The sequence below is a fragment of the Miniopterus natalensis genome, chromosome 1, assembly GCF_054644295.1.
Source record: "Miniopterus natalensis isolate mMinNat1 chromosome 1, mMinNat1.hap1, whole genome shotgun sequence".
Taxonomy (NCBI): Eukaryota; Metazoa; Chordata; class Mammalia; order Chiroptera; family Miniopteridae; genus Miniopterus; species Miniopterus natalensis.
This window is the reverse complement of record NC_142081.1, coordinates 42,217,326-42,245,078: the sequence shown is the minus strand read 5'-3', so window position 1 is coordinate 42,245,078 and position 27,753 is coordinate 42,217,326. Positions and strand designations below refer to the sequence as shown.

The following is a 27,753-nucleotide window of genomic DNA, read 5'->3' as shown; positions in this document are numbered from 1 at the left end:
TTAAAAAAGAAAAATCAGCCCGGCTGGGTGTGGCTCAGCGATTGAGCGTCGACCTGGGATCCAGGCGATCGGGGTTCAATTCCCGGTCAGGGCACTTGCCCGGGTTGTGGGCTCGATCAATTACTTTGTCATCATTGATGTTTCTATCTCTCTCTCTTCCTCTCCTTCCCTCTCTCTGAAATCAATAAAGATATATTTTTTAGAAAGAAAAAAGAAAAATCAAATTGCAGAACAACATTTGAACCCATCTTACATATATAGTACAATCCCATCTACATTTTTAAAAACAGAATATGCATATATGGTTGTATACGCGTAAACAATTTCTGAAAAAATACACAGAAACTTAACAATGGTCACTTCTGAGGATTGGGCCTAGAGAGGTTCAGAACAGGGAAGGAAACTTTTAAATGCACTATTTGTTTTTTGTATTAACTAGTTTTCGTTTTCAACTATAAAAGTTAAACACGATTGTGTTAAAAATTCAATCTGGAACATCACATGGCCAATAAATACATTTACCAAAGGAATGACAGAGAAAAATGTTTACACTATAACATAACTGGGGGAAATGGAACATTAATGGTATCTTTGGTGTGATCATAATATCAAACAGACAAAAAACAAATAAACAAAAAACAGCACAAAAGCAAAACCATGACACAGCCCCCTAACAGTCTGGTCTCTCTAAGGAGGCCTGTGGACAGCAACCCCCCTCCCGGTCACCCCCAACTCCAGACAATCCACAAGGTGGCAACCACATCCTTAAGGCCTCAACTCATTCCACAGCCAGAGTGCAGGAGGCAGTCAAAGTGACACTGCAAACGCCCTGTAAAGTGAGACAGGCCCCATTCCCTCATCCCGAGGGAAACTGGAGGTGGAGTAAGCCTACCTAACTTCCCAAAGGCTGGCACCTCGTTCATTACGGAGATCTTAGGCTGGGAGCCAGGGGTCAAGAGACATTAGTGAATCTGTGCAGTCTTAAAAGGCCAGGAACTAACAGCTTAAACGACAATAGGTGCCTTTAAGACTTGGTAATTGGGCAGAAAAGTGAAACCAGGCGTGAGGCTTCCAAGCAGCTGAGCTGTCTCTGGTTACCCTGTAGCAGCCCTATGGAAGCAAATACCTTAAGAAAACAGAAGGGTTGGCTGGGGAATGGGGCAGGAATTTAAAAGTAAAGAACCTGAGGGCTAGAAGGCGCTGAGATACCATTGAGCCCACATTGCCACAGAAGGAGCTGAGGCCCAGATAAGAATGCATTCCTTCTGAAGTAACTGCAGACCCGGGGTAGGAGGGTGCTATTAAGTGACCAGAGTCATAGGTTTCCTGGCTGACACCGGGAAAGTAAGTTAGATTGGAGAAATTATCCATTCTGGAAAAATACAGTTGGCTGCCCATTACATTGAAGCCACAGGAAACAAGGGCCCAGTCCCTGTAAGTGTTCCAGCCTCACATGAATAAATCATGATGCCATTGTGAGCAGATAGGAATCTGTGCTTCAGGACTAATTAGTCATTTCACTTAGCAAATCAGCCTTCTTTGGGTGTGGCTCGCGGCTTTGCCAGACAGACACCTTCCAGCTAGGGTTCTGGGCTGGGAGGCCCCGCTGCCTGGGTCCTTCCTGAGATTGCAGCAACTGGGATCAAGTGTTTCTTCACTTCATTCTCTTCTCACTGGCCTCCATGAAGGCCTTCCCCTTCCCAGAGAACTTGACGCTCAGAAAGTAGGGCTACCCCTTAGATGGCTAACAGAGAAAAGTGTGGTCCAACTGGGGAGGCAGTGGGGGGGGGGGGAACAAAGGTGAAGGGGTGGGCAACTCTGGCCTACCTCAGGCACAGGGAAAACCTTCCTGCTGGTCCAGGCCCTGCCATTGTCAGACTCGACCCTTCAGAGACCTGAGGGCTATAGGGACAAACACAGTGTTCCACTTGAAAGGGAGCTTTGAGATGAGGAAAGAGTGAAGACAGGGTATAAATAAAATGGGGTAACTTCAGCCAAGCTGCTAAAAGTATTAACATTATGAAGGATAAGGCATGAAGAAGATTCTATTCTTGTTCTAACTCACCTGGGAACTTAAACTTTTTGAACTTTCCAGTCCTGAGTGAATGCCTCGATATACATTAGACCTCCAGGTAACCCTCTGAGGACTCACACATCCAGTCCACCTAATATCCACCTGACATCCATTATCCAGATTGCCGGACATCTCACTGATAACCATCCTAGACCAGAATGCACTTTCACTGCAAGAACTCAATTTTTCTTTCTTCTTCAGAACACTTCTGGGCTTCTGCCCAGCTGTGTTCCCAGTTTGCAAACTCTAAGACCCTTGAATAAATCTTTATCATTTATTTCTGAGTTTGTTTGACAGTGTCTGACAGTCCAATGTTATAGTTTTCCAAAGGAAGAAATGAGAACCCAGGAAGTTGGTGGCTTGTTCAAAACCAACTGATAATTTAGGGACAAGTCACCCACTTCCTGGGTTTTCATTTTTTCCTCTGGAAAACCAGAGTGTTAAACTATTAGATGCTCTCAAAGTCTCAGGTGAAACCTTGTGTGGTTGTCCCACCAGGTCCTGGATGAGACCAGGAGTCCACACACACTTTCCTCTGTCATGTGAGCAGCCAAGGGGACACCAACAGGTATTTATCAAAGACCATATGCAAGTAGCTCAGGGGAGTTTACATCTAATTGGAAAAAAAAAAAAAACCCACCACACCTAATCCTGCAGAAAAGTTAATACAATTAAATAAAAATAAGACATGCCACAGTTGAGGGAGGGGGGGGGAAACTACCAGAGAATCAAGAGGCATTGAGCAAGGGGAGGCAGGCAGGGAAGGATGAAGAAACCTGGCCAGAGGAGCAGAGCAGATCTTTGAAGGGTGGTGAGCCAGGGGAGGCGGCAGGAGAGGGTATTACATGGTCAGGGACCTGTGCCAGCTGCAGGCAGGCAGGAGACAAACAGCCTGGCTGACCCACGGGGCCTTGCCTAACAAGGACACCCTCTCTCCTGCCTACACCCTGTGGGACAAGGACAACGCGTTCCAGGTGGGAATTAACACTATGAAGTTCACAGGCAGCTAACCCCAGGGCTCTACAAGCTCTCATGAGAGCCTCCCATTGCCAGTCTATGGGGGGCCAAGACCCACTTGACCATAAGGCTCAGGTGGCTGCTTGGGTGGAAGAGGCAGGTGTGTCAGCACAGGGCCTCGCCTGCAGCGAGGGCACTGGCCCCAAAGGTCGCAGACAACTCCAGGAGGAAAACTGGGTGGCATGTATAGCGGGGTGAATAGTGGCCCCCCAAAGATGTCTATGTCCTAACCCCCAGAACCTGTGAATATGATCTTCACAAAAAGGGTCTTTGGGGATGTACCTAATTTAAGCATCTTGAGATGAGATTATCCTGGATTACCTAGGTGGGCCCTAAATCCAATGACAGGTGTGAGAGGGAGGCAGCGGGAGATTGGACAGAAGAGGAGGACTCTCAGAGGCACACAGGGGAGAAGGCAACGTGAAGATAGAAGCAGAGGACAGAGGGATGCTTCTACCAGCCAAGGGATGCCAAGCATTACCATGGCCACCAGAAGCTAGGTGGGCAGCATGGAACTGATTCTCCCTCAGAGCCTCCAGAAACCAACCCCACCAACGCCTTGATTTCAGACTTCTGGTCTCCACATCGGTGAGGAAATAAATGTCTGTTGTTTTAAAACACTTGGAATCAAACAGACTGGATTTTTATCCCAGGGTGACTTGGGATATGAGTAATTTGACCTCTCTAAGCCTCAGTTTTCTCACCTGTAAAGTGAGATAATCACTGCCACATAGGTTACTATGACAATTAGAAACAGCACATGTAAAATGCCCAGCCTATGGTCTGCTATACAGCAAGAGGGCAAGAAACGGTAGCAATTATCATCATCATTATTTACATGAATAACAAAATGTTTTCATTGCTGTGGAAGATACAGAGATCCACAACCTGGGCTGTCCTCAAGGGCTTTGACTCGGCAGAGTTGGTGAGTACCTACTATGTTCCCCTTCTTACTTGCCTCAAGTCCCTCCTTCCTCGGTCACTAGCTGTGCCTCAGTCCTCTATGTACCTCTGATAGGCACCCAACAAATATTTGTTATGTGAATAATGAATAAATGACACTGAGTGAGTCACCCAACCTCTTGAAACATCAGTTTTCTCATTGTAAAATGGGGCTAATAGCATCTACCTACCCTGCTGTCTCACAGGGCAATTATAATAAAGACCAATCAGCAACCATAGAAGGCCTTAGAGGCAAAGCCCCACGCAAACCCTGAACTGCACCTCAAAAGGTGTCCCATTTTCTACAGGTGTTGACCCTGCGGGGCCCAGGACAGTCACAGTGAGGTCTGGTGGTGCTCACATCTCCTCATGCGGAAAGCCTGCATTCCAGGACACGGGCAGGTCCACATCTTAATGGGTGCAAACCTCCCTGCCTTTCCTGGGCTGGAGTCAGAAAACTTTGCCTTAACTTCTGACACTGCCTCTTCCTGGCTGTGTGACCAGGTGGCTTAACCTCTCTGAGCCTCGGGTAGGAGGGTTAATAGCCCCTGCCTGTCTAGAAATGCAGCCATGAGAATTGAGTGAGATAATGTACATGAATGGGCTTTATAAATTGAAAAGTTCCATACCAATGTAGGTAATTATTCTGATGATCATTTTTACATAAGAAACAAAAGATGCTCACAGTGGTGTGAGCCTCAGAGGAACACAAACTCCTGGACCAGAGGAGGAACGTACAAATGCCACTGCTCCTTTCAATTTTAGTGACGTGGAAACCTTCGCCATCAGATTTCAAAATCCTACCTGGCTTTGCCAGGAAACCAAAAATATTCTAGCCACAATTCGGGAGAACCACAAGAGAAGGCATTTCCATAATGGGTACTGCTGGGCTTCCATCAGCTCAGCTGCTTGAGCCAAAAAACATAGTTTCTTAAAAACACCACACACCACAATTTAGTCCCTCCCGCAAAACACACATCTTTCCTCCTAAGAAAATAAAATAAGTGGAAGCCAACTTTAACTGAAATTGAGCTTCGAGGCACTCATTCTCGGAAGGCAGGCCTTGCCCAGTGAGGGGGCAGACACGGCATTCTCCAGTTACGGTTTGCAGGTAGAGAGAGTTGCAGTGAGGTGGGCGAGGAGGGCAGGCTCCTGGCCTAGTCCAAGGGCTGTGAGGACTGGACCTATGAGCCCAAAGAGGCAATTATTGCTGCAGACTCAGAAATGAGTTCTACTAATCCAGCTAAAAAGCTAAACAATCATGAGACTCCCCTACAGGTTGTTTTAATTAACCAGGTACCAAGAAGGCCTATAGACCAATCACCCACAGGCCTGATGCAGCAACCCTAAGCTCCAATTTCCTGCTCCCCAACAAAAGGCCTCCCCTATAGCACAAGCAGTCTGAAGATCAAGTGATCTCTGGATTGGCCAGTAGGAGGCCCTCCTGTCCACACCTCTTGTGGTCCCCCTGAGCCTGCTGAGTGGCCCCAGATGAGCAAAAACGCCCAGTCCTGGCTTCAGCGTTGAGACATTACGATCCTACCTGAAGCGACTCATCCATGTTTCACAATTGGGGCTGCGTCTTCCTCCAAAGACCCTCAGCCCTGGCTGGAGGCTGCAGGCTCCCTTTCGAGGTTTCTGTTCTCTAGCGCAAAACCCTAAGTCACTTGAGAGGCAGTCTGGTGTGGTGGAAAGAGTAAAAGCTGGCCTTGGCCAGGGTGGCTCAGTTGGCTGAACATCACCCCATGCACCAAAAGGTCACCGGTTCCATTCCGGTCATGGCGCATACCCAGGTTGCGGGTTCGCCCCCAATATGCAACAGGAGGCAGCCAATGAGCCAATCGATGTTTCTCTCTCACATCGATGTTTTTCTCTCCCTCTTCCTCCCTAAACATCAATAAAAACATATATATTTTAAAAACAGTAACTGCTTTGCCGTCAGGCAGACATGGGTTTGAACCCAGGGTCTGCTGCTGACGGACTCTGACTGGCTCTGGGGGGAAGGTGACTCTCTGGCACTGGTTTCCTCATCCCTAAGAGGTAACTAATTTTCTAAAGATTCGTAATAATGTACGGAAGGCTCCTGGTGGATGGGTGGTGCTTAATCAGTGGTAATTATTATAATAGCACCCCCACCTCCATGCTACAAATTCTAAGGCCCAGTCCTTCCTCCATGCCTGGCTCCTCCTACCTGCGGCTCACATGTAACCACTTATCTGAGTGCCCTGTTCTCAGGCCTGCCCAGCGCTGGGCCAAGCCAGGCCTGAACTCTGTGGAGTACAGGGTTGGCAAACAGAAAGCACTCCAAGCAGTAAGTGTTTGTTTACTCAGAAAAAAAATCCTGAAATCTCAAGTCATTGGAATTTTTCCCACCACATTCTGTTTTCATGAGTACAAATCATTAAGTAAACACACTTGGATCAGGGTTTATTTACAAGAAGAGCTTCTCTCATGTGGACCTTACTCTTCTCTTGACACCTAGGTTACTATGCAATGTCCAGGAAACAAGACACAATGATTTGAGGGGCCTGAAAGATTCTGAAAGTTCAGACCCTTCAAAGAAAAATATTTGATTTCTAATACATTGCCCTTTTCTGATTACAAAAGTCATATGTGATCATTGTAGACAGTGTGGAAAATAGAAAAAGCAGATGAAAAAAATCAAATTTGTAGCAATTTCACCATCGTTAGAGAATGTCGCAGTAATTGTTTTGGTGTATTTCCTTCCAGTCATTTTTCTATGTGCCTCAAGGGTGTTTAAAAACAAACAGGTGATTAAGTGGGCCAGCCGGTGCCAACAGGAGAGCAGCGATGGATTGCCCAGGACAGCTCCCTTGTCCTGTCTTCCATTCTCCCCACCCATAAACAACTTATTTGTTGGTAACATACCTACACGCTGCATAACTACATTTTGTCTTATCAGGGCTTGGTGAAGTTCTACCCTTGGAGTGAGTTAACGCAGTCATCTGTTTTCCATTTTCCTGCCCCAGAGTCAATATTTACTAGCAGTGTTGCTAAAACAGGCCCTGAACACCACTCGGTGCTAAGAGTCCCTTCTTGATGTCAGCAGCAGTAGTCTCAGTGGCACCAGAGGCTTTACTCTGCCACGGGCCACACCACCAGGTGAGTGACTCCTGCCCTGACTGAACAGGTGGGCTCCGGCTGAGCAAGGATGCTTCACATGATCATCAAGTCCAGGAGGCTAGTGCTGTAAAGCATTTGAATATTAAGAGATGGGGAAACTGAGGCCCTGTGGGGGGAAGGACCTGCCTAAGCACATGTGGCTATAGAACCAAAGCCTGGATCCCTGTACTCCCACACCAGCACTGTCTCATTGCACTGGCTAGTCGAATGAATGGAGAAACAGCAGAGACTGCAGTGGGGACAGAACCCACTTCATCAGGCCTGGATTTGAATTGGGCAAGTGCTGCTCTGAGATGATTAGTGTCACAGAAGGATCTCCCTAAGAGTGGCCTGGTCTCTTACAGTGATGATTAAGGTGATACCAAGGCATTATCAATTCTCTTGTTTCTTGCTGGAATTCATTCATTCATTCATTCATCTATTCATGTGACAAATTTTTACTGAGCCCAGCTACAGGAAGGTATTACTTGCTTTCCCAAAGCAGTGCCACTTTGCCCACCTCTTCTGAAAAGAATCTCTTTGCAGTTGTCAAAAGAAACAGACCCACCGGGTATTCCCAAGGAAATCTGAGACCTAGAGGAAAATATCTATAGGAAGGAAATATAGGAGAATTATGGTTTGGGGATAGATCTCTGACAGCAGGCCTCTGGAATAAAGTCCCTATTCCTAAGAGCATTTCAGGTACTAAAAAGAATGAGCCAGAAGGGAAAAGATAGGTGACTTGGTGTGATACCAATGCCTACAGTGTTTCTGTGAAGTAGCAGAAAGAACAAAGGACCTGGAGTGAGGTCTCACTTGCACCACCAAAATGTTGCTTGGCCCAGAGAGGGAAAGGGTCTTGCCTAAGGCCACACAACATATTGGTGGCCAAAGTGAGACCTGAATCCAGCTCTTTACTCCAAGTCCATGATTGATGGCTCAGATGAGTCTTTCTACTCCTCAGATAGCCCCAAGAAAGCCACAACCCTGATCCGGAACTTCCATGGCAATAGGACTTCCGTTCACTTCCTCAGCTAAGGTCAGGCCCTGTCCACAAAGGGAAGCCCTGGCCCCTTCTCTCCCTGGGGCTAGGTATTCCACTTAGGTTTGCAGAGCCAGGCTCAGCCACTTCCTGGAGAAGCAGGAGCAAGACAGAAGTCACTAGGCTGACCCAGAGCAGGAAGAAGCTGTGATGTGGGACGATTCTGGAACATGAGAGGGAGAACAAGTGAGCATTCTGTACAGCTGCTGAGATGTCAAACAGCTCTGCACACTTGGCCCGTTCCCCTGCTCCGCCCCTTCCAGGCAAGAAAACAAAGAAGGTCGTGTGAGCAGAGCTGTGATGAAAATGATGCTGCTGCACTTCTACTGGCTCCTGGGCTTATAGATGCAAACTCAAGCCCTGGAGGCCCAGCTGGCTCCTGTGCATCCTGCCCTGTGCTAGAGGTGCTGAAAACACTAAGAAGGATAAATCTTGGCCCCTGTCCTTAAGGGTCTTGCAGCCTGGCTGAGAATACAGAATGAGCCTCTAGAAAACCTTCTACTTCAGAAGAATTATGTATGAGGCATAGACTCTAAGAGCTATGGGTGCTTGACGCTGGAGAGATGGCTGGGGCGAGTACTCCTGGGAAGGCTTCAAAGGGAAAGGGGGTATTTTCACTGGACTTGAGAGCTGGGTAGGACTAGTGGAAGAGAGGAAGGGAGACGAGAGAGACGGTGCTCAGAAGAAGGAAAAGAACATCTCATTAAAAGACGTGGACAGCAGCTAGAGGGGAGAAAGGTTAGAAAGTATTGAGATAAGTTTGGACAGGTAGAGTGGTCAAAATAATGGGACTGTTAGTGATACTCTTCAGTTTAATCTGCCAGCCACTTCTCCCTGCCTCTGTGTCAGACAGAATATGAGGAAGACATGGCTCAGGCATTGGCCTGGAAGGACTTACCCTGCAAAGAGCAAACTAAGGTGACAACAAAAAAGGAAGGTAAATGCATTAGAGACACTCCGGGCACAGAGTACAGTTTTACAAGAGTAACCATCCAAATGCAAGTTAATATCAGCAAGAGTCAGCTAACCTTGGCAATGCTCAAGGTGCTGGCTATTGGGTAATCTCACGGAAAGAAAAGAATATGTACGACACTGTTGTTACTAAACAAGCACCTGCAGCTATTAACATTTAAACAGTTTAAGTTCTGTTCTCAGTTAATGGTCATTTTCTTCCAAGCATTAGGCAAAGTTTCCCCAGACTTATTTTTGGAAGTTATTTAGGAAGAGCTAATCCTTCAGCAAAGTTTTACTGAGTCTTTTCTCTCTGCATAAAGGATACAGACAGTGACGTCTTCCTCCCTCCTTTGTGACACTTGCAGGTCCTCACCACCTCACATTCTCTATAGTGATTCACTCCTCCTGGGCCCACCTCCCATGCCCTTTTCTCCATCCAATCCCATTAACCTTCCTTGCAGCTCAGAAAAGGTATGAAGTCCAAACTCCTGAGCATAAAATATTTAAAAAGCAATTTGTTCTATATGACATAAGAAATTCATGTTAGCTCGGCCAGTGTGGCTTAGTGGTTGAGCATCGACCTATGATCCAGGAGATCAAGGTTCGATTCCTGGTCAGGGCACATGCCCAGGTTGTAGGCTCAATCCCCAGTGGGAGGCATGAAGGAGGCAGCTGATCAATGACTCTCTCACCATTGACGTTTCTATCTCTCTCCCTTCTTCTCTCTGAAATTAACAAAGATATATTTAAAAAAAGAAAAAAGAAAGAAAAAAGAAGTTTGGTCTTTTTAAAAAAAGAAATTCATGTTAGCTTGGCCGGTGTTGCTCAGTGGTTGAGCAACCACCTATGATCCAGGAGACTGAGGTTCAATTCCAGGTCAGGGCACATGCCCAGGTTTTCCGGCTCGATCCCCAGTGGGGGGCATGCAGGAGGCAGCCGATCAATGACTCTCTCATCACTGATGTTTCTATCTCTCCCTCTCCCTTCCTCTCTCTGAAATTAATAAAACGTACTTTTTTAAAAAAAATAAATTCATGTTAAACTTTTTTAGTTTAGAAGATACAGAAAAGTATAAGAAAAAAACAATTAGCCCGGCCGGGCGTGGCTCAGCGGTTGAGCGTCGACCTAGGATCCAGGCGATCGGGGTTCGATTCCCAGTCAGGGCACATGCCCGGGTTGCGGGGCTCGATCCCCAGTCGGGGGCGTGCAGGAGGCAGCTGATCACTGACTCTCTCATCATTGATGTTTCTATCTCTCTCTCTCCCTCTCCCTCCCTCTCTCTGAAATCAATAAAGATATATTTTTTTAAAAAATAAAATTAAATCATTCGTTACCCTGCCCCTCTACCCCATGACCAAAATTATTAAAATTTTAATGGCTGGCTTAGGTTTTTGTCCATCTTCTGCTTGCTACTCTGGGCTTGCCCTCTGCTTCTCTGTCAGATCTGTCATCCAGCTTCCTGGAACTGCCCCCCCAAAATATACCTTGCATTATCCTGTCCATTTAGGTGCCTCAATTCCATCTGTACCTGGAAGCCCACCCTCCCTGCTCAGGCTATCCAAATTCCACACATCCTTCAGTGCCCCGCTAAGCTCCCACCTCCCAAAACCTTCCCCAGCTATGCCAGGCCATGCAGGTAGCCAGGTTCTGAACCGGTGTCACCTGTATTATCTGGATGTTTTTTCAGCTGCACTATGTTCCTAACAGCTCTTGAATTGCTGCTGAGCCTGTTACTCTCATGGGTTTATTTATTTGTTTGCTTATTTACCTCTGCAATCTCTCTGTAAGTTCCTAGAAATATAAACTATATCTTTGTATCCCATTCTCTTCCCACCCTAGTGCCCATCAAAGCACCTCCTACCTAGTGCATGTTTGACAGATACTTCATAGACTCATGAAATTTTAGAGCTGAGGGGGAAAAGGGGATTGAGGGCCAGAGAGGAGGAAACTTGACTAAGGTCAAAGTGCAAAGCCAGAATAGAGAACCCAGAATAGAGGCCAACTGAAACCAGAACTCATTCGAACATATACTGTGCACCTACTATGTGCCTATCACTGTGTAAGGCACTGGGAAATGAAACAAAGTGAGCTCCAGATCCTGTGATCAGAAAGCTCACTAGACTTCGAGCTGCTCTAGGGTAGCTTTTTTTCAGGGGTGGTGTGGAAGAGGGTGGGAGCAGACTCAAAGGCAAATAATGACAACTAGGAAATCCACAACATACTGTGGAACGTAGGTGCCCAACCCTGCCTGCAGTCAACATACCTGCAGTAGTCAAGGCAGGCTTCTGGGAGGAAGCAAAACTCGAGCACATGTGGAACTGGAGGCTCTGGGCATGGGTGAGACAGAGGTAAGACAAGGAAAGTGTGCTACCCAGGCTCTTCAAAGGGAGGGTGGTCACTGGAAGGATACACATAGGAATGGGAAGTAAGCCTAGAGGCCGTCAAGGAGTTAGCTTGTAGAATCACTGTATCTTCAGTGGCAGCTCCATTCCCTCCTCACATTCTGCATCAAGTCTCAGGGAGAAGCTACTTTAGCTAATCACCGCTGCTCCTAGTGGGCAGAGCTTTTTCAGCCCAGCCGGCTCATAGGGTACCAACTGGCCAACGAACTGGCCTCTCTTGAGTGAAGTGACCATCCCTGTTCCAATCAGGGGCCATCCCTGTACAGGGACCAGCTCAGTTCAGCTCTATGGGACAGGGGGCTGTGAGGGGCCTGGGAGAAAGAAGAAAAGGGTAATTTTATCAAGAAAGGTATGTTGAGAGCAGTAGACACCATGAAAAAGCGGGGGTGGGGGTGAGGGAATCCCAGCAGGGGTCTAGTGTGAGCAAAGGGAAAGAGGTAAAAATAACGTATCAGGCTGGGTAGCACTTTTTTTTTTAAATCTTCACCAGAGGACATGTTTTTCATTGATTCTAGAGAGAGAGAGGAAGGGAGAGAGAAAGAGAGAGAAGCATCCATCCGTTGTCTCCCGTGTGCTCCCCGATCTACGGGCCGACAAAGGATGGAACCTGAAACCTAGGCATGTGCCCCAACCAGAATCAAACCCATGACACTTCAGTGCACTGGACGGTGCGCCAACCAACTGAGCCACGCTGGCCAGGGCTGAGGAGCACTTTTTGCCTGGATTTCTCTAACGCTGAGCTAGCAGCCCAGGTCCAGAGCCTCCTCTCTGGAGGGTAGGGCTGCTATTACTCAAGTGGCATCTTATGAGAGGCACATCAGTGGAGCTTATTTATCTACAGCCAGTTATTACAAGGAAGACACGGTAGCACCTCTGCTTGTCCCATTCTTTGAAGACCAAGCTGAGGTGAAGAGGGAACATGCAGAGAAATTCCTAAGACATCTAAGAAAACGTGGGGGTAAAATCTGCCTTCCGGTAACTGGGGAGCTGGCAGGCAAGCTCTAAGGGCTGCTCTGCAGTTGAAGAACAAGGTAACCAGCAACCAGAAGCCCGCAGCTCTGTGAACAGTGAAACTGATCTCTTACACTTCATGGGATAAACAGAAGAGGAACACAGGCTGTCTGGTTCACCAGCTTGTATATCATAAGAGATCAGAAAAGCAGGCCAAGCCCTAGCTGGTTTGGCTCAGTAGTGAGAGCATGAGCCCACAGACTGAAGAGTCCCAGGTTCGATTCCAGTCAAAGGCACACACCCGGTTCTAGGCTCCATCCCTGGCCCCGGTCAGGGCGTGTGCAGCAGGAGGCAATCAATTGATATGTCTCTCTCACATTGATGTTTCTCTCTCTCCCACACCACCTTCCACTTTCTCTGAAAAGCAATGGAAAAATATCCTTGGTTGAGGAGGGAGGGAGGGAGGGAGGGAGGGAGGGAGGGAGGGAGGGAGGGAGGGAGGGAGGGAGGGAGGGAGGGAGGGAGGGAGGGAGGGAGGGAGGGAGGGAGGGAGGACAGCAGGCCCAGCCGGAAGACCCCACTGAAGTGTCAGGTAAAGAAACTTAATATCTGACAGCAACACAGCATGTCTTCCCATTGTAAGTCCCAAAGTCAACTACTTAAGAATCTTGATCTTGTCCCTTTGACAGAAGACTGCTCATTGTTGTACATATGAATAAATCTGTTTTGCATTATGAAAAAATAACATAACTGAACAGAGGATAATAAAGAGACTTGTTATTAGAAAAGAAAGGAATAAACCAACATCTCTAAGAGCCTACTGTTTGCCTCAAGTACCATTTTGAAGAAATGATCTTGGATCCAGTTGTACATTTCATACCCCAAGCCTTCTAAATCTGAATCCCTGGCTTGTATGCATGGGTGTGCATTTGTTTTAAACCACTTCTGTGATTCAGATGTACTGCCCAGGATGACAAACACATGTTTCAATCAAAATCTCATCCAATCCTCTAGACCTAGGAGAGATCTAAATTTAAATCCTGGTCTGATAAAATAGGTAGTATTTCCCCATTTCACAGGTAAGAAAAACCAAGGCTCAGAGAGGTGAAGTAACTTGCTTAAGGTCACGTGCAACCTTGATTCATACCCAGGTTAGACCCTGAGCCTGAGGGACAGGTTCTTGGCTGTCTATTGGAGAGGAGTAGTTCAACTGTCCAAAGAGATGGCCCAGCCACAGACCTTCCTAAAGAGTAGCAGCATGAGGAACCAGAGGGCCTGCAGGAGAGGTAGGGTGCAGCAGAGCCAGGACAGCTTAGCTGAGGTCTAGCAGTGCTTCCTGACCATTTTCTCAGAGACATGTGTGGACCCCACGAAGGATGCTATGTCAGAGTTCAGAGGAGACATCAGAAAGAATTTCATGACCCAAACTCTGTAAAAGCTGCAGTTAGCTGGCTCTAAAATGCTTTATAAAATCTTTTTCTAAGAAATATCTTCAGGATTGCTACTTGGACCTGTGTTAATAAATACCTGTGGACACATAGCCTTATCTCCACTCCATCTGGCCTCCCTGCTCTGAAGGTTGGGACTGGGTCCATGTGCTTCTTGTCTGTAGAATGGGGACAATGACTTCCCTGCCTGCCTATCCTACATGGGGAATCTCACTGATTAAATGAGGTAACAGGGGAGAAGCTGCCTAACCCAGCTCCTCCCTGTGAGCTCTTCAAAGCAACTGACCGCTGGACTTTTGGCACAATGATGTCCGTACCTGTGACCATTTGCTAGGTACTTCCATGTCTGTGACAGGAATGAGAGGGAAAGAAGAGAAGTCAGAGATGGCTTTTTGTTTGGGAGAAACTTTAAAGAGTCTTTGATTCTGGAAAATAGAAACCTAGAGTCCACTGAGGCAGAGGTTGCAACAACAATAAACTGTCTATATGCAAAAGAAGTGGGGATCTCCCTTGGGTGGTCAGTAGAAAGGACAATAGCTGGTTTGGGGCCTGAGACAGGGGTCAGGGGTCAAGAAGCAGAAGTGTCTATCTCCTGCTTTAAGCCATTTCCTTCTCTGTGCCAGAATTCCTTTCACTCCCCGCAAGCCTTACACGGCACTCAGTTCACTCTTCAACCAGTCTCGGTGGTGAGGGAGGCACTCAGAAAGCGGCCTGAGCTCCTGCCTGAGACAGGGCCACAGAGGGAGCGCAGCCCTGCCTGGTAGGAGGAAGGGGTCCTGGAGTTCAAGGGCCCAAGGCGCAGGGGAGGATGTGAGCACTCCTTGGGGAGAATCAGAAAGGCTGCGTCAGGAGCAGGACTTCCTGTTGCCCTGGGATGGAATGTTCATTTTTCCTATTTGGACATTAATGATGGGACCCCAGAAGGCTGGAAAACATGAAGAGACTCAGATTCTGCATGTGGTATTTCCACGGCTCCATGGGACAGGGACCATTAAACGAAGAGACAGAGCCTCAGAGAGCAAAGCTGCCTCCCGAGGTCCAACAGCTCACAGTAGCAGAGCCAGGGTCACCCCAGGACCTGGTGGATCCAAATGCCCCAAAGGGTCACCACCAGGCTAGGGCTCCTCAGCTTCCAGCCCCGAGCCTCTCCTCCTGCCAAGAATGGCTCAGTGCCCTTCCCTGGCTCCTCTGTCAGCTGTCCTCCCCTCAGCCCTGTCTCTTCTCTCAGTTGGCAGGGGCTCCTCCAAGACTAGGAGGCACACTGCCTCCTAGAGCCACACTGCAGCCCCTCAGCAGCTAAGCTCTCCTCTCTAGCTGGTGGGCCCTGCCCCCATGGTGCCAAATAAACTTCATCCCAATGCGGGAAGGATGTTTTGTTACCCTCCAGGCCTTGTGGCCAAGTTACCAGGGGCCAGCAGCTCAGGATCCAAGATTTAGGGTCCTGAGTGAGGCCCCAGGGTTAGATGCTGGCGGCAACTGGGTGAGGTGGACAGGGAGGCAGTGCCAGCCATGGAAGTGGATTAGATACAGGACAACAGGGCTCTCAGGAGATTGTCTAGTAAACCACCAAGAGCACCAAGCAGGAGTATCGACCTCTTTCTCCATTCTCTGGAGGGGACCCAAGGGTAACAGGCAGAAAGAAAATCCTAGGCAGCTCAGCAGCTCAGCGCCTCAAAGAGAACACTGGACCAGGAATCAATCAGAAGTCATCCATTTAAATCCCAGCTCTGACACTAAAGTTGGCAAGTTAGTGAAGTTCTCTGAGCTTCAGCTTCCTCATCTGCAAAATGAGAAAAATACCTACCACTCCATAGGGCTTCAAGAGGATTAAGCCAGATGATGCCCCCAGCCCCACCCTGTGCCTAGTACAAGATAATGCCCAATACCCAGGGAGCCCCTTCCCCTTCTTCCCACTCCAGCCTTCTCTGGAGAGGACAATGGGCCTAGGTTCTGAAACTGGGCTTCTCAGAGGCTCCTCATGGGCTGTGAGAGGGCAGGTGGGGAAGGGGGACACGGGGACTTCTGTTCACCCCCTCTTCCTCCTTTTCCACGTCTGCACCTTCACTTTGATGTGTTTGTGTCCCGTCCCCCACCCCACAATAATCTACTTGTTTAAAGTGTTGCTGCTGCCCGGCTGGGAGTGGCTCAGCAATTGAGCGTTGACCTAGGATCCAGGAGATGGCGGTTCAATTCCCATTCGGGGCACATGCCTGGGTTGCGGGCTCGATCCCCAGTTGGGGGCGTGCAGGAGGCAGCTGATCAGTGACTCTCTCTCATCACTAATGTTTCTATATCTCTCTCCCCCTCTCCCTTCCTCTCTCTGAAGTCAATAAAGATATATTTAAAAAAAAAAAAGTTTTGCTGCTTAAATAGTAAATTCTAATGAAGTAGATCAGGAGTAGGAACGCTTTTTACACAAAGGGCCAGATGGTAAATATTTTAGGTGCTCTGGGCCAAGGAGCAAAATCAAGGGTATTATGCAGGTCCTTATGCAACAAAGGAGAAAACCAAATTTCAATAAATATTTCACAGATGGAATTAAAAATATAACAAGAATTGAGTTGTGTTTTATTTTGTTTTGTCTGTTTTTTGTATACAGGCCTTCCAATGAGAAGAATGGAATTTTTGCTAGGGTAGGGGTGGGGAGGATAGCATTTTGCTTAATTGGGCTCCAAAGGTGGTGCTCCCTATCATCAAATCTATTGGAACTGTTTCTCTGGAAAACCCATTCTTTGCCCCAAGGCCATTCACAAACAGGTGGCAAGCAGATTTAGCCACAGGGCTGTAGTTTTTTGTCCCCTGGACTAGACATTGCAGGAGCCCTTGCAGGTTAAAGTCTTTGGGCTCTAAGCCTGTTGAAGGCTGCTCTGGGGTTCAGGGCAACCTCCAGAAGAGAGATCTGAGGGCTGCAGCCATCACCTCTGTGAGGGGCCCTGGAAACTGCACCTCCCATGACCGCCTTCCCACACTGCCACAGCCCTGGGGGGCTGTCCTACAGCTGAGGGGAGACATACCTCAGGGCCTAACTCCTACCACTGGCCTCCACTCTTACCCCTTATTTTGGTCTCCCCAGCAAGGGGGAGAACAGGGGAATAGGGCTCTCCTTTACCCTCAAAGCACACCCCTCCCTAAGGGCCCCCTCTCTCCCAACAGCACTCTTTCAGAAGCTTTTTTAATTAAATTTACTGATTGATTTGAGAGAGATAGAGGAAGGGGGCAAGAGAGAGGGAAACAGACATCAATTTGTTGTTCCACTTATTTATGCATTCACTGTTGATTCTCGTATGTGCTCTGAGGGAATCAAACCCTCAACCTTGGTGTATCGGATGACACTAACCAACTGAGCTACCCAGCCAGGGCCTCAGGTAGCTCTTATAGAGCCCTTCGCATAAGCTTTTAAAAGTAAAGACAAAGAGTGGAAACTTTTGCTTGAGTTCTGGGGTCCCCCAAAGACCTGATCCCCTCTACCTGTGGGGGCAGGAAGCAAGATCATCCATTTACAGGAAAGAGCTCTGTCTCTGGTCCCGATGGGTCAGGTAAGTTTTCTGTGCCTTATTTTCATCATTTATAAAATGGGAATTATTACATTTGCCTTCCCTGCCTTGTGTTGCTATCAGAACTTGAAATTATCCATGAAAATGGAATGGAATGAAAATGAAATGTAAACACCATGAAAAAAGTAAAGTAGCAGAGAGGATAAGTTTTGGAATTAAGAGAAAGGCACAGAAAACTTCAGCTACTTTTAATTTCCCTACAGCAAACACAGGAATATATCTTTACAAAACTCTTGAACTACCAGAAATACACAAAAACAATGAGAATGAGTGTTGGCAAAGCCACAAGCAAATCAGCACGTGTTGGTGACCTGGTTAACTGGTTCAATATTTTTAGTTTTAACCACAACACAAATCGACCATAACCTTTGACCTGGAATTCCACCCCTGGGAATACACTCAGCAGAAATAATGCAGGGAGGAAACTAAACAAAATGTCCACAGAAACACTTATTTTTAGTAGTGAGAAACAATAGGGGAAAGTTAAGTAAACTGGGAATGTCTGTATAACAGAATATTATGAAGTTAACAAAATATATACCATAACATTTTTCTAAGCTGGTATCCTTCAAAAATATCAGTGTCATGAAAGTCAAGGCAAGGCCAAGGAACCATCCAGTCTGAAGGAGCCTGAACAGATATGACCACGAAATGCAATATATGATCTGCCCTGGATTTGGTTCTGCAGGGGGAAAAACTGCTATAAAGCACACAAATGGGAATATTGACAAAACTAGAACAAGAATGAGAGCTTAGGTAAAAACATTATATCAGCGTCAAATCGCCTGAGTTTAAAAACTGTACTTTGCTATGAAAGAGAATATCCACATCCTTAGGAGATGAATAATGTCTGCAATCAAGTCTCAAATGGTTCAGAAACAATAATAGTTAGAAAGAAAGAAAAGAAGGAAAGAGGGAAGGAGGCAGGGAGGGAAGGAGGAAGTGGGGAGAGGGGCAGGATAAAGAGGAGGAGATGAGGAAGGGGAAGGAGAGAGGGAGGAAGTGACAAAATGTTAAAAATTGGGGTCTCTGCCCTGGGCGAGTGGCTCAGTGGTTGAGCATCCACCTAGGATTCAGGAGATCGAGGTTTGATTCCGGGTCAGGGCACATGCCCGGGTTGCGGGCTCGATCCCCAGTGGGGGCCGTGCAAGAGGCAGCAGATCAATGACTCTCTCATTGATGTTTCTCTCTCTCTCCCTCTCTCTCCCTCTCTCTGAAATCAATGAATATATATATATATATATATATATATATATATATATATATATTTTTTTTTTTTTTTAAGTATCTGGATAAAGGGTTTATGGGAGTTCTATTATTCTGAAACCTTTTTATTAAATTTAAAATTATTTCAAAACAATTGTTTTAATTTACATAGACTGGATACATGAAAGGTATAAATAAATATTGTTGAGTGTAAAAACAATACAACACACAAATATACATGCTAGTGACAAATAAGTAGAAAAGACAGTGTATATAGTAGATATAGGTGTACAGTGGTTTCAATTACCCCAGGTAAGTACCTCTTCTCAGCTATTAGAGTTTTCATAATACAAACAGAGCTCAGTGAGACCTACCTGCCCCTTGGGCAAGGGATTTGCTCCATGTGCCAGCTTGGGACTGAAGCATGTGCAATGCAGCCACTTTGTCTGAGTGGCTTTGTGCTTTGTTTTTCTAACAAAGGCTGATAAAAGCGCCTCTCTCCCTCATCAGGGTTTCTATCATCCAGGGCCCTCTGCAGTCACCTGTCCTCTTGGTAGCCCCATCCCTTCAACCCTCTCCACATGCCCTCTTGCCCAAGCCCAGGCCTGCTGCTCCTCAGTCCTTGGCACAGTCCTTACCTCGAGGTGCTTACCTATTATTTCCCAGATTAGCCTGTGAGGAGCTGCCCCACCCAGGGTGAGAGCTTCCTTCTCTGAACAAATAGCACATGTTTCAGGGGGATCCCCCGATTAGCTAATGGCCTGTTCCATCTTTTCATTTCATTAGCTTTTGAGGAGAGTACCCCTGTTCCCCAACTTTTAGAGACTGAGTTTCTTTATCCCTATAATGGGAAAAATAGCTGCTTCCCAGGGTGTTACAAGGATTTAATACAAGAATGGGTGTCCAGAAATAAAGGTAATTTTTGTGTTTTGATTCCCATTAGGTGTTTGGAGGATCCTTACATTCATGACTCCAAGGCCTATGGGAGCTAGGGGTTTGGCTGATGTTTTCTGCCTCAGATTTAACTCAAGGCAGGTTCCAGACAGCTCTGCACTTAGCTGATGGATATCTGTGGAAGCTGAGCACTTATTAGTATAAAAGGCCTGGGCTGGACACTATGGCGGCAGGGACAGGGAACAGATGGATAAAAAATGAAATATGCAGGAACCCAGCCTGGAGGAGCCTTCAGTCCACAGGGAAGGTGACCAGGTGAGCCCTTCATGTAACATGAGATATCATAACATTAGCATTTAACAGAGATGTGGGTCCAGAATAAGAGGTAATTAAATCCACAGAAGGGGCCAGGGTGGGATGGGGTGGGTCATGACAGACTGCCGGGGAGACAGCCTTTGATCTGGACCTTGGAGGAAAAGTTTAATTTTTCCAAGAGTGAAGGAACAGCAAGAACAGAGGGAAGTGACAGAGTTTAGGGGACCTCTGGCCTCTGTCTCAGTGCTGTAGTGATTCTCAAAATAGGAGGACTGATGTGGAGCTGGCTTCAAAGAGTTGACAGCCCAGTACAAGCTAGTGTGAGACAGGATAGGCCTAATCTCATCCCTGGGCAATCCCAAGGCCAGGAGTGCTGCTCTGCTCCCCTTGGCCTTCCTGACCTGCCTTGGTAGCTTAGCACTTGGGGGAATGTTAGCTCTGAGCGTATGTGTACCTCAAGTAGACACAAAAGAGGAGGGGATGTGCGAACGTGAGAAATAGCCATGGAAAGATTAGAAGGTAAAGCAGAAATAAAAATAGCTGCTGTGGAAAAGGTGCTAATCTTTCATAAGCTTAAACTGTCTTCTTAAAACTTTTATTAAAAAAAATATAGCATCCAAAGTAAGCCTCACAGATCTATATACAGAGTTGTAAAAAGATAGTCAATGCATTTCATTAAGTGAAAAAAGCAAGTTGTAGATTGTTATGGTCATGTGATCCCATCTGGGTCTGTGTACACACTTGCTTTACTTAGAAAAGTTCTAACAGGCAACAGGAGAAAATTATCATCGAAGTTAACCTGTAGGCATGAGACGTGAAGGGAGGGCAGAGGGAGTTCTACTTTTTACTTTAACTCATCATAACTTTATCACATTCATCATGTATCACTTCTATAATAAAATGATGTTTTCATTTAAAAAGAAATAGTAAAAGCCCCTCTGCTTCAGAAATCTTTTTCCCTTGGAAACCTTTTTCCCAAGAACTGAGACAGGTAAACAACTATTACTGTTGTTGTGTTCTATAGTGCTTTTTGGCTAGACTGGGCTATAGCACCCAGCCAGGGTAAATCTGAGCTCTACACATTTCCTGAAGGTTTTTGTTTCTCTAGCAAAAGAGGTTGCCTGGACTAAGCTGAGTGTGTGGTGAGTGATCTTAATGACAGAGGACCCCATCCAGAGACTTGGGTCTGGCAGGCAGCCCTGTCAATATGGCCATCCCTGGGAATTCCTTAGCTCCCAGGAAAATGAGGCTTGAGAGTAGTGGGTCCCTCCCTGGCCCAAGGCTCCCATCCCTACACAAGTAGATTCTGCAGCTTTAAGTACCTAGCAGGGTGCTTTGCACATGTGAGCCTCCTGGAAGTAGCAGGGCTTATGGCTGCTCTCTTCAACAGGGAGGGAGGAGAGGATGATAGGATGCGGAGGTAATGGGGAGGTAGGCTCCGAGAGGTGGGGACTGTGGGTAAAAGCTGAATGTACATATGGATAATTTTTTCTGTTTGTTTAAACCAGCACAATGTAGTTGAAAAACTTCTTTAAATTCCTATATTGCTTGCTCTGTGACCTTGGATAAATCACCTTCCCTCTCTGGGCTTCACTTTCCTTGTCTATAAAAGGGAGATAAATTCTTATTGAGATCCAGTTCAATAGTAGCACTTAATTATTTCATGTTAATATAAAAATCTGATAATCTAGGTAAAGGAAAGCAATATAAATATAGGAAGAAGAAACCACAGATTATTACACACTGCTTATATTAAATGACCTTGTGTCCTTGGGCATACAGTATTCAACACTGGACATAACTACCAGCGCCCTTCCTCTGGGGAACATCCCTCCTTCCCCAATGCTTACATCCTGACTCTGACCCTGCTACTCTATCCTCAAGGTCAAACAGAAAAGACCACCCTACCATATACTCTCTCCCACTCACCAGAAGCATTCAAAATAAAGGGAAAAATGAGTTTGTGCTCTGTGGGTCCTTGTGGTGTGACTAGAGCCCTAGACTAGGAGTCAGACCTTCAATCCCCACCCTGGTCTATCACTGGTTCACGCTGTGACCTTGGACAAATCAAGGTCCTAGCCTTGCCTATAAAACAAGGGGTTGAATGGGTTTTTCTTTATGAGCCCTACTCTAATATGCCCCTGCTCTGCCCCAGGGTGGCTACCAAGGTTGAGAGAAGCCAGAATCTGCAGGCCAGCATTTCTCCAACTGCTCTAGCATCCCCAGCAGGCTGCTGGGGATGAGCACAGCCAAGTGACTGCACTCAACACAGGGAGCCAGAAATCAGGTGAGATGTGCAGGGCCAGGCGCGGTCCCAGCCGAGCTCAGGACTTTCCAGCCAGGGCACACTGTCCCCATCCAAAGCTGGATTCTGCAGCTTTTCTCACAGATGTTCTCACTTGTAGGACAAGGACAGACAAGGCCTCCAAAGGAATGAAAAGCATGTGCTTCAGGGACCAGACCAGGGCAGGAAGTGGAGTTAAAGATTCTTTGCTTGTTAATACACGGTTTTAGCTAAGATATAACATACCGACAGGGAAATGTGCATGTACATGAACAGCCTGACATATTTTCATGACATGAACACAACAGTGAAACAGGCACCAAGATCAAGAAACAGAACAATAGCTACACCCCAGAAATCCCCCTTGTGCCCCCTTCTAGTCACTAGTGCCCCAAATAACCACCATTCTGACTTCTAACGTATCCGATTCATTTGGCCTGTTTCAAACTTCACACAAATGGATTTATACAGTGTGGACTCTTTGAGTCTGGTTCACTTCCCTCAGCATTACGTTTGTGAGCTTCATCCATCAGTACAAGTAAAGAGGAAAAATGACTGTCATTCATTTTCATTTTTTGCAAAGTAAGGATTTAATGAGGAGCTAAAATCAACAAGACAGCCCTGAGTGTAGGCCAGGGTACTCAGATAGCCTAGGAAGCAGGTGCACGTACAGCTCTCTCCAAAATAAGAATGATGGCCCCCTTCCACCCGCTGCTCTTCCTGCAGTCCCATACCTTTCTCCTAGGGGCTCCATAGGTGGGAGACAGGACCTTGATGCCCCAAATTTACTTCAAAGGCCAGAAGCTCTTGTTCACTGAACAATTACCCTGTGCCTGGCTCTGTGAGGAACACCATAGACTCAGCATCTCGTTTAATCCCCATAACTGTGAGGTAGGTACTATTATTATTCCCATTATACAGGTAGGAAAACTGAGGCCCAGAGCTGTTGAGTAAGTTGTCCTAAGATTGCACAGCTAGGAAGGAGACCCCAACCCCAATCTGTGTGACCCCTAAGGCCAAGCCTCTCCACCATTCCATGTTGACAGGGAGCTTGCCGGCCACATCTGGCCCCCACCTCTGTCTCCAACCTCACCTAGCACCCCTTGCTCACAGCTCACGTTCTGAGGCCACACCGGCCTCCTGCCAGTAGTTCAGGCCCAGGCCCTTTCCCATCTCTGGGCCTATGTCCATGCCGTTGCCTCTACCTGCATATCAACCCCTCAGTTATCAAATTACCAGTCTCTTCCTCAGAGCAGCCTTCCCTGACCACCCAGTCTAACCTCATCCCCTATTCTCTCAGAGCACCCTGCTCTCTCTATTCACAGCCCTGAACACATGCTAAAATGATTTCTCCTCCTCTTTCCCTTGCTCACTTGCTTAGTGCCTTTCTCTACCAATCGAGCACAAGCTGCAAGAGGACAGGAATAGTCCTGTTTGCTTACCACTACCTTGGGCAGTGCCTGGTACACAGTAGGTCCTTAATGGTATGCTAAGTGAAGAAAAGAAGGGGAAGAGAGAAAGGTAGGGCTGACCCTTCAGAAGCTGAGCAGTCAGTCATCTGGAGGCAGCTCTATTTTCAGCCTGTTTATGGCCGCAGGCAAGACCTTCCCCTCTCTGAGCCTCAGTTTCCTCAACTGTCAGACGAAGGGCCTGTTAGAAAGGACCTCTAGTGGCTTTCCATTTCATCTGACCTCTAGACCACAAATCCTAGCATGTCAAGCCATCCCAAAGGCCTCTCCCACCTCTTACCCACTCCAAGTCTGGTTAGCACTTCAGAAAACTAGGCGGGGTCCTTGTAAGGCTCCCCAGGCTGTGAGATACATGGGGCCTTCAGGCCCTTTTACAGGGGAGGATTGGAAACTGTGAGATCGCTTCTAGCTCTAACGGCTCCGATACAGTGCCGTGGGGAACAGACAGGACTGGGAAGGAATAATAGATGACTTCCCCAGGAAACTGCTTCTCCTTCCTTCTCTGGGGTCTCCACCGCAACTGCTCAGCCCTCAGCCCTGGCACCAGTCCCGTCCAACTCCACCCTTGTCCTGTGCGTGGCTGCCCCCACCGCCAGCGGGAGCGCCAAGAAGGCAGAGACTCTGTGTCCTCATCTTTGTACCCACAGCACTTAGCACAGACCCCCCCCACCCAGGATGTGGCCAACGTGAGGCCACCAAATCAAATGCCACTGGTCTGCTGCTGAGGATGTCACTTCACTCTTGGTGTCACCAAGGTCAGGAGAAGCACCCGAGGGAAAGAGAGCCTGGCCTCCCTTTCATAGGCAGATTCCACTGACCACCCCCAGCTTCCGGCCCTCTGCCCTCCTCCCACACTTTCCCCGGGCCCTGGACTGCCTACGTCAGCAGGTCTCTGAAATAAGGCAGAGGGGTCATCCACCTCTGGGGTCCCTGCATCACTTGCTCCCCGCGCACCCAGCCATCCAGTCACCCAGGACAAGCACTGCCTGAACTCGAAGCACCTGCACCTCCCATTCTTCTCAGAGTCTGGCTCTGGCTTGGAAGCTCTTCCAGTTTTGTTTTTCAAAATTAAAGAAAGTAAAGAATTAGTCCTGACCCAAGAGCTCTATAAAGAGGAAGGGCCTCCTGTTTTGCCTCTTAGATACAGTGGAGGCCTTAAACCCCCAGGTTTTTACTTTGCTGGGCGTGAGAAGGGTTGAGGCTGGGTGTACTGGTGAGCACATGTTAGTGTGCAAGTGCTGTGCTCACAGGAGACTGCACAACAGGTGTGCAGTACAGACTGGACTGGTCAGACCTTGGTTATGTCATTTGCTGGCTGAGCACTTTTGGGCAACTTGCTTAAACGCTTGGAACCACAGTTTCCTCATCTGAAAAATGAAGAGTAAAAGCAATTCCCATTTCATGCACCGTTGTGAGAATGAAACTTCAGGACTTAGTGTTCTATAATCACTAAAACACTATCTAAATAGTAGTAGCTGTTAGAAATGGAAGGCAAGAAGACAGCTTTGGAAAAATCTTCATTTCTTTCCAACTAGTAACTACTTTCAGATCTCAGAAATTAGCCCTGGTTGTGTTCTGTGTTTAGCAAACCTGAAAATGCACCTAGTAACTCAAGTCCTAGGACCCCCTCGTGGCTATGTTCGCGTGGCTTGTTACTCAATGCAAATCCACTTTCAGAAGGATTACTTCACCTCCCGTTCAGGCTCTGAGCTTATGAAACAAAATCCTGGGAGCCATGGAGAATGCCAAGTGGGACTCGGAGAAGAAACCCAACGGGTCAGATCTCACTCCAAAGCCTGGGGAGGGCTTTGGGAGAATAGTAACAGATAAACCAAGAATCATTTAGGTTCACCATAACTCTTAGCCAGAATATACTGAAAACACAGAACTCGACAATTCGAGCCCCTTCTGCCAGTGTCTTTTTCAGAGAGAGGACTATTTGCAGAGCTGCCCACAAAGATGAATAAACCTCAGGATTACTGACAGCTGTCAGAAGGGAGGGGGTTGAGGACTGGGTAAAAAAGGTGAAGGGATTAAGCAAAACAAAAAACAAAAAAACACCATAAAACTCATAGACACAGACAATAGTGTGGTGATTACCAGAGGAAAAGGGGAGTGGGGGAGGTAGAAGAGGGCATAGGGGGGATAAATGGTGATAGAAGGAGACTTGCCTTGGGGTGGTGAACACACAATACAATATGCAGATGATGTATTACAGAATTGTACGCCTGAAACCTAAATGATGTTATTAACCAACGTCACCCCAATAAATTCAATATAAATAAATAAATAAACCTCAGGATTGTTTTTAAAGCTTCTCACGAGTCCTGGGACAAGATCAACTAACAAATGCACCAAGAGAAGTGTATCCTTGGCTCCACCTGGCATCCCCTCCACCTCTTGTGGCCTCTTACCTCCCCAGCTCCTCTCCGATGTCGTAAAAGTCCTCCACCTTCTGCTGCTTGAAGGTCTCCATGTTTGGGCTCCTCATTGAGGCCTGGAGCATACAGCCCTGAAACTGAGATTAGGACAGATGTGTAATTGGCACAAGCCTAAGAGTCTGAGCCCAAAAGTAATCAGCTGCAAGCGCACTAATAATTTAATGGTAATCTACAGCCCTCATTCATCAAGCCTTTCCTCACCTGTGACCGACACCATGCTTCTGATTTGATTTAGAGTCACTCACTTTGTTAGGAGACAGAAAAAGAGCCTGCTCACTTATTCAGATCTGCTCTGAACAAATTCAGAGAAACAGAGTCATGCCAACGTGAGCAATTTGCTCTCAGGAAAGGTGGGTCTACTGAGGAAAGAGGCAGCCATGAGGCAGAAGAAAGCATTCATTTTTGAGTTAGAAGGCCCAGGTTCAAGTCCCAGTTTTGTTTAGATAAGTCATTTAAACTGCAGAAGACTTGGTTGGCTTCCCCATCTGTAAAAGGGGCTGATACCGTAAAAATCAACAGCAAATCATGAAATTACTTTGTAAATTATAAAATGCAGTCGAAAGGTAAGGGATTTTTATGACCTCATCTCCCTCAGGGCTTCACCACCTTAGGGCGAGTCTGAACTGATTTGTAAACTCTCACAAACATGGGTGGGAGTGGTGTGACAAATTACAGCAAGCACCAGGAGTTGGGAACCTGGGGTTCTAGTTCCAGTTTTGCCCACAGCTAACTTTATGACCTCATCTCATCAGAGGAGATTCAGTTTCCTCATCTGTAAAATGGAGCTAGCTCTGCCTGCCCAGGGCACTGCACTGGGAGCACAGGACAACTATGGGCCATTGGAGTGTTCACTACTCCACCAAAGAGACAGTTTGCATCTTGCCCTGGGAAACCCCTGCCCCAAGAAGCTCACCCATTCCTGTGACAGACACATGCCACCCTCAACAGTACCTCAAGGGCAGGGCCCAGAACACAGTCTGCAAGTCACAAAGATAACACCAGCTGCCTGTGGATGTGTCTTTCAAGAGTCATTATCATGGGCCTCTCAGAGCTCATTTAGGCTAAGTGTTGGCAGCTTTTCTTCTGCCTGCCAATCAGATACCAACCACACCCGGGCCCCATGAACCCCAAAAGACTGTTTTCACCAGGCTGGGTGGAGGCACCATTACATAAGCGCATGTCTCATCAGTGCCAAGTGGCTGGAGCTGTTCTCTCTGGCGATGTGTACATTTCACCCTCTTTCCTCTATTTCTGTCCCCTGCAAACTAGAGCTCTCTTACCAAGACGCCACCTGCCTCCCTCCCTTCCTTGGAGGCACACACATCCCTGAAGACCTCCAGACCAAGCTGGCCTGGCATCCAGGCCTTACTCTCAGGGTAATCTGCCACTTCCTCCCTGGCGGCACCCATGGGCCATCACACAGCCTCCTCCCTGCTTCGTCTTCACTCTGTGCTGGGCCAGGGCCCAGCGAGGATGGGGTACTGAAAAGGGCAGGCTCCAGGAGCCCCAGTTCTAGGCTGTATATTAGCCATGTGACTCCCAACAAGTTGGCCTCTCTCTGAGCCTCAGTCCCCTCATCTGTAAACAAGGGCGATAACATTGATATCACCTACTCCACACATCTGTGTAAGGGTCCA

At 47.3% G+C, this 27,753-nt stretch overlaps 1 protein-coding gene across 2 annotated transcripts in view; it reads right to left on the bottom strand.

Moving 5' to 3' along the window:
* Positions 1-26,187, bottom strand: part of DAPK2 (death associated protein kinase 2) — a 108,664-nt gene extending 82,477 nt beyond the window's left edge. For both annotated transcript variants that reach the window (XM_087814469.1, XM_016208586.2), the window contains exon 1: positions 26,090-26,187. In XM_087814469.1, the coding sequence (XP_087670595.1) occupies positions 26,090-26,181 (92 nt within the window). In that variant the 5' untranslated portion in view covers positions 26,182-26,187. The remainder of the gene's footprint in view (positions 1-26,089) is intronic.
* Between the last annotated feature and the right edge of the window lie 1,566 nt (positions 26,188-27,753).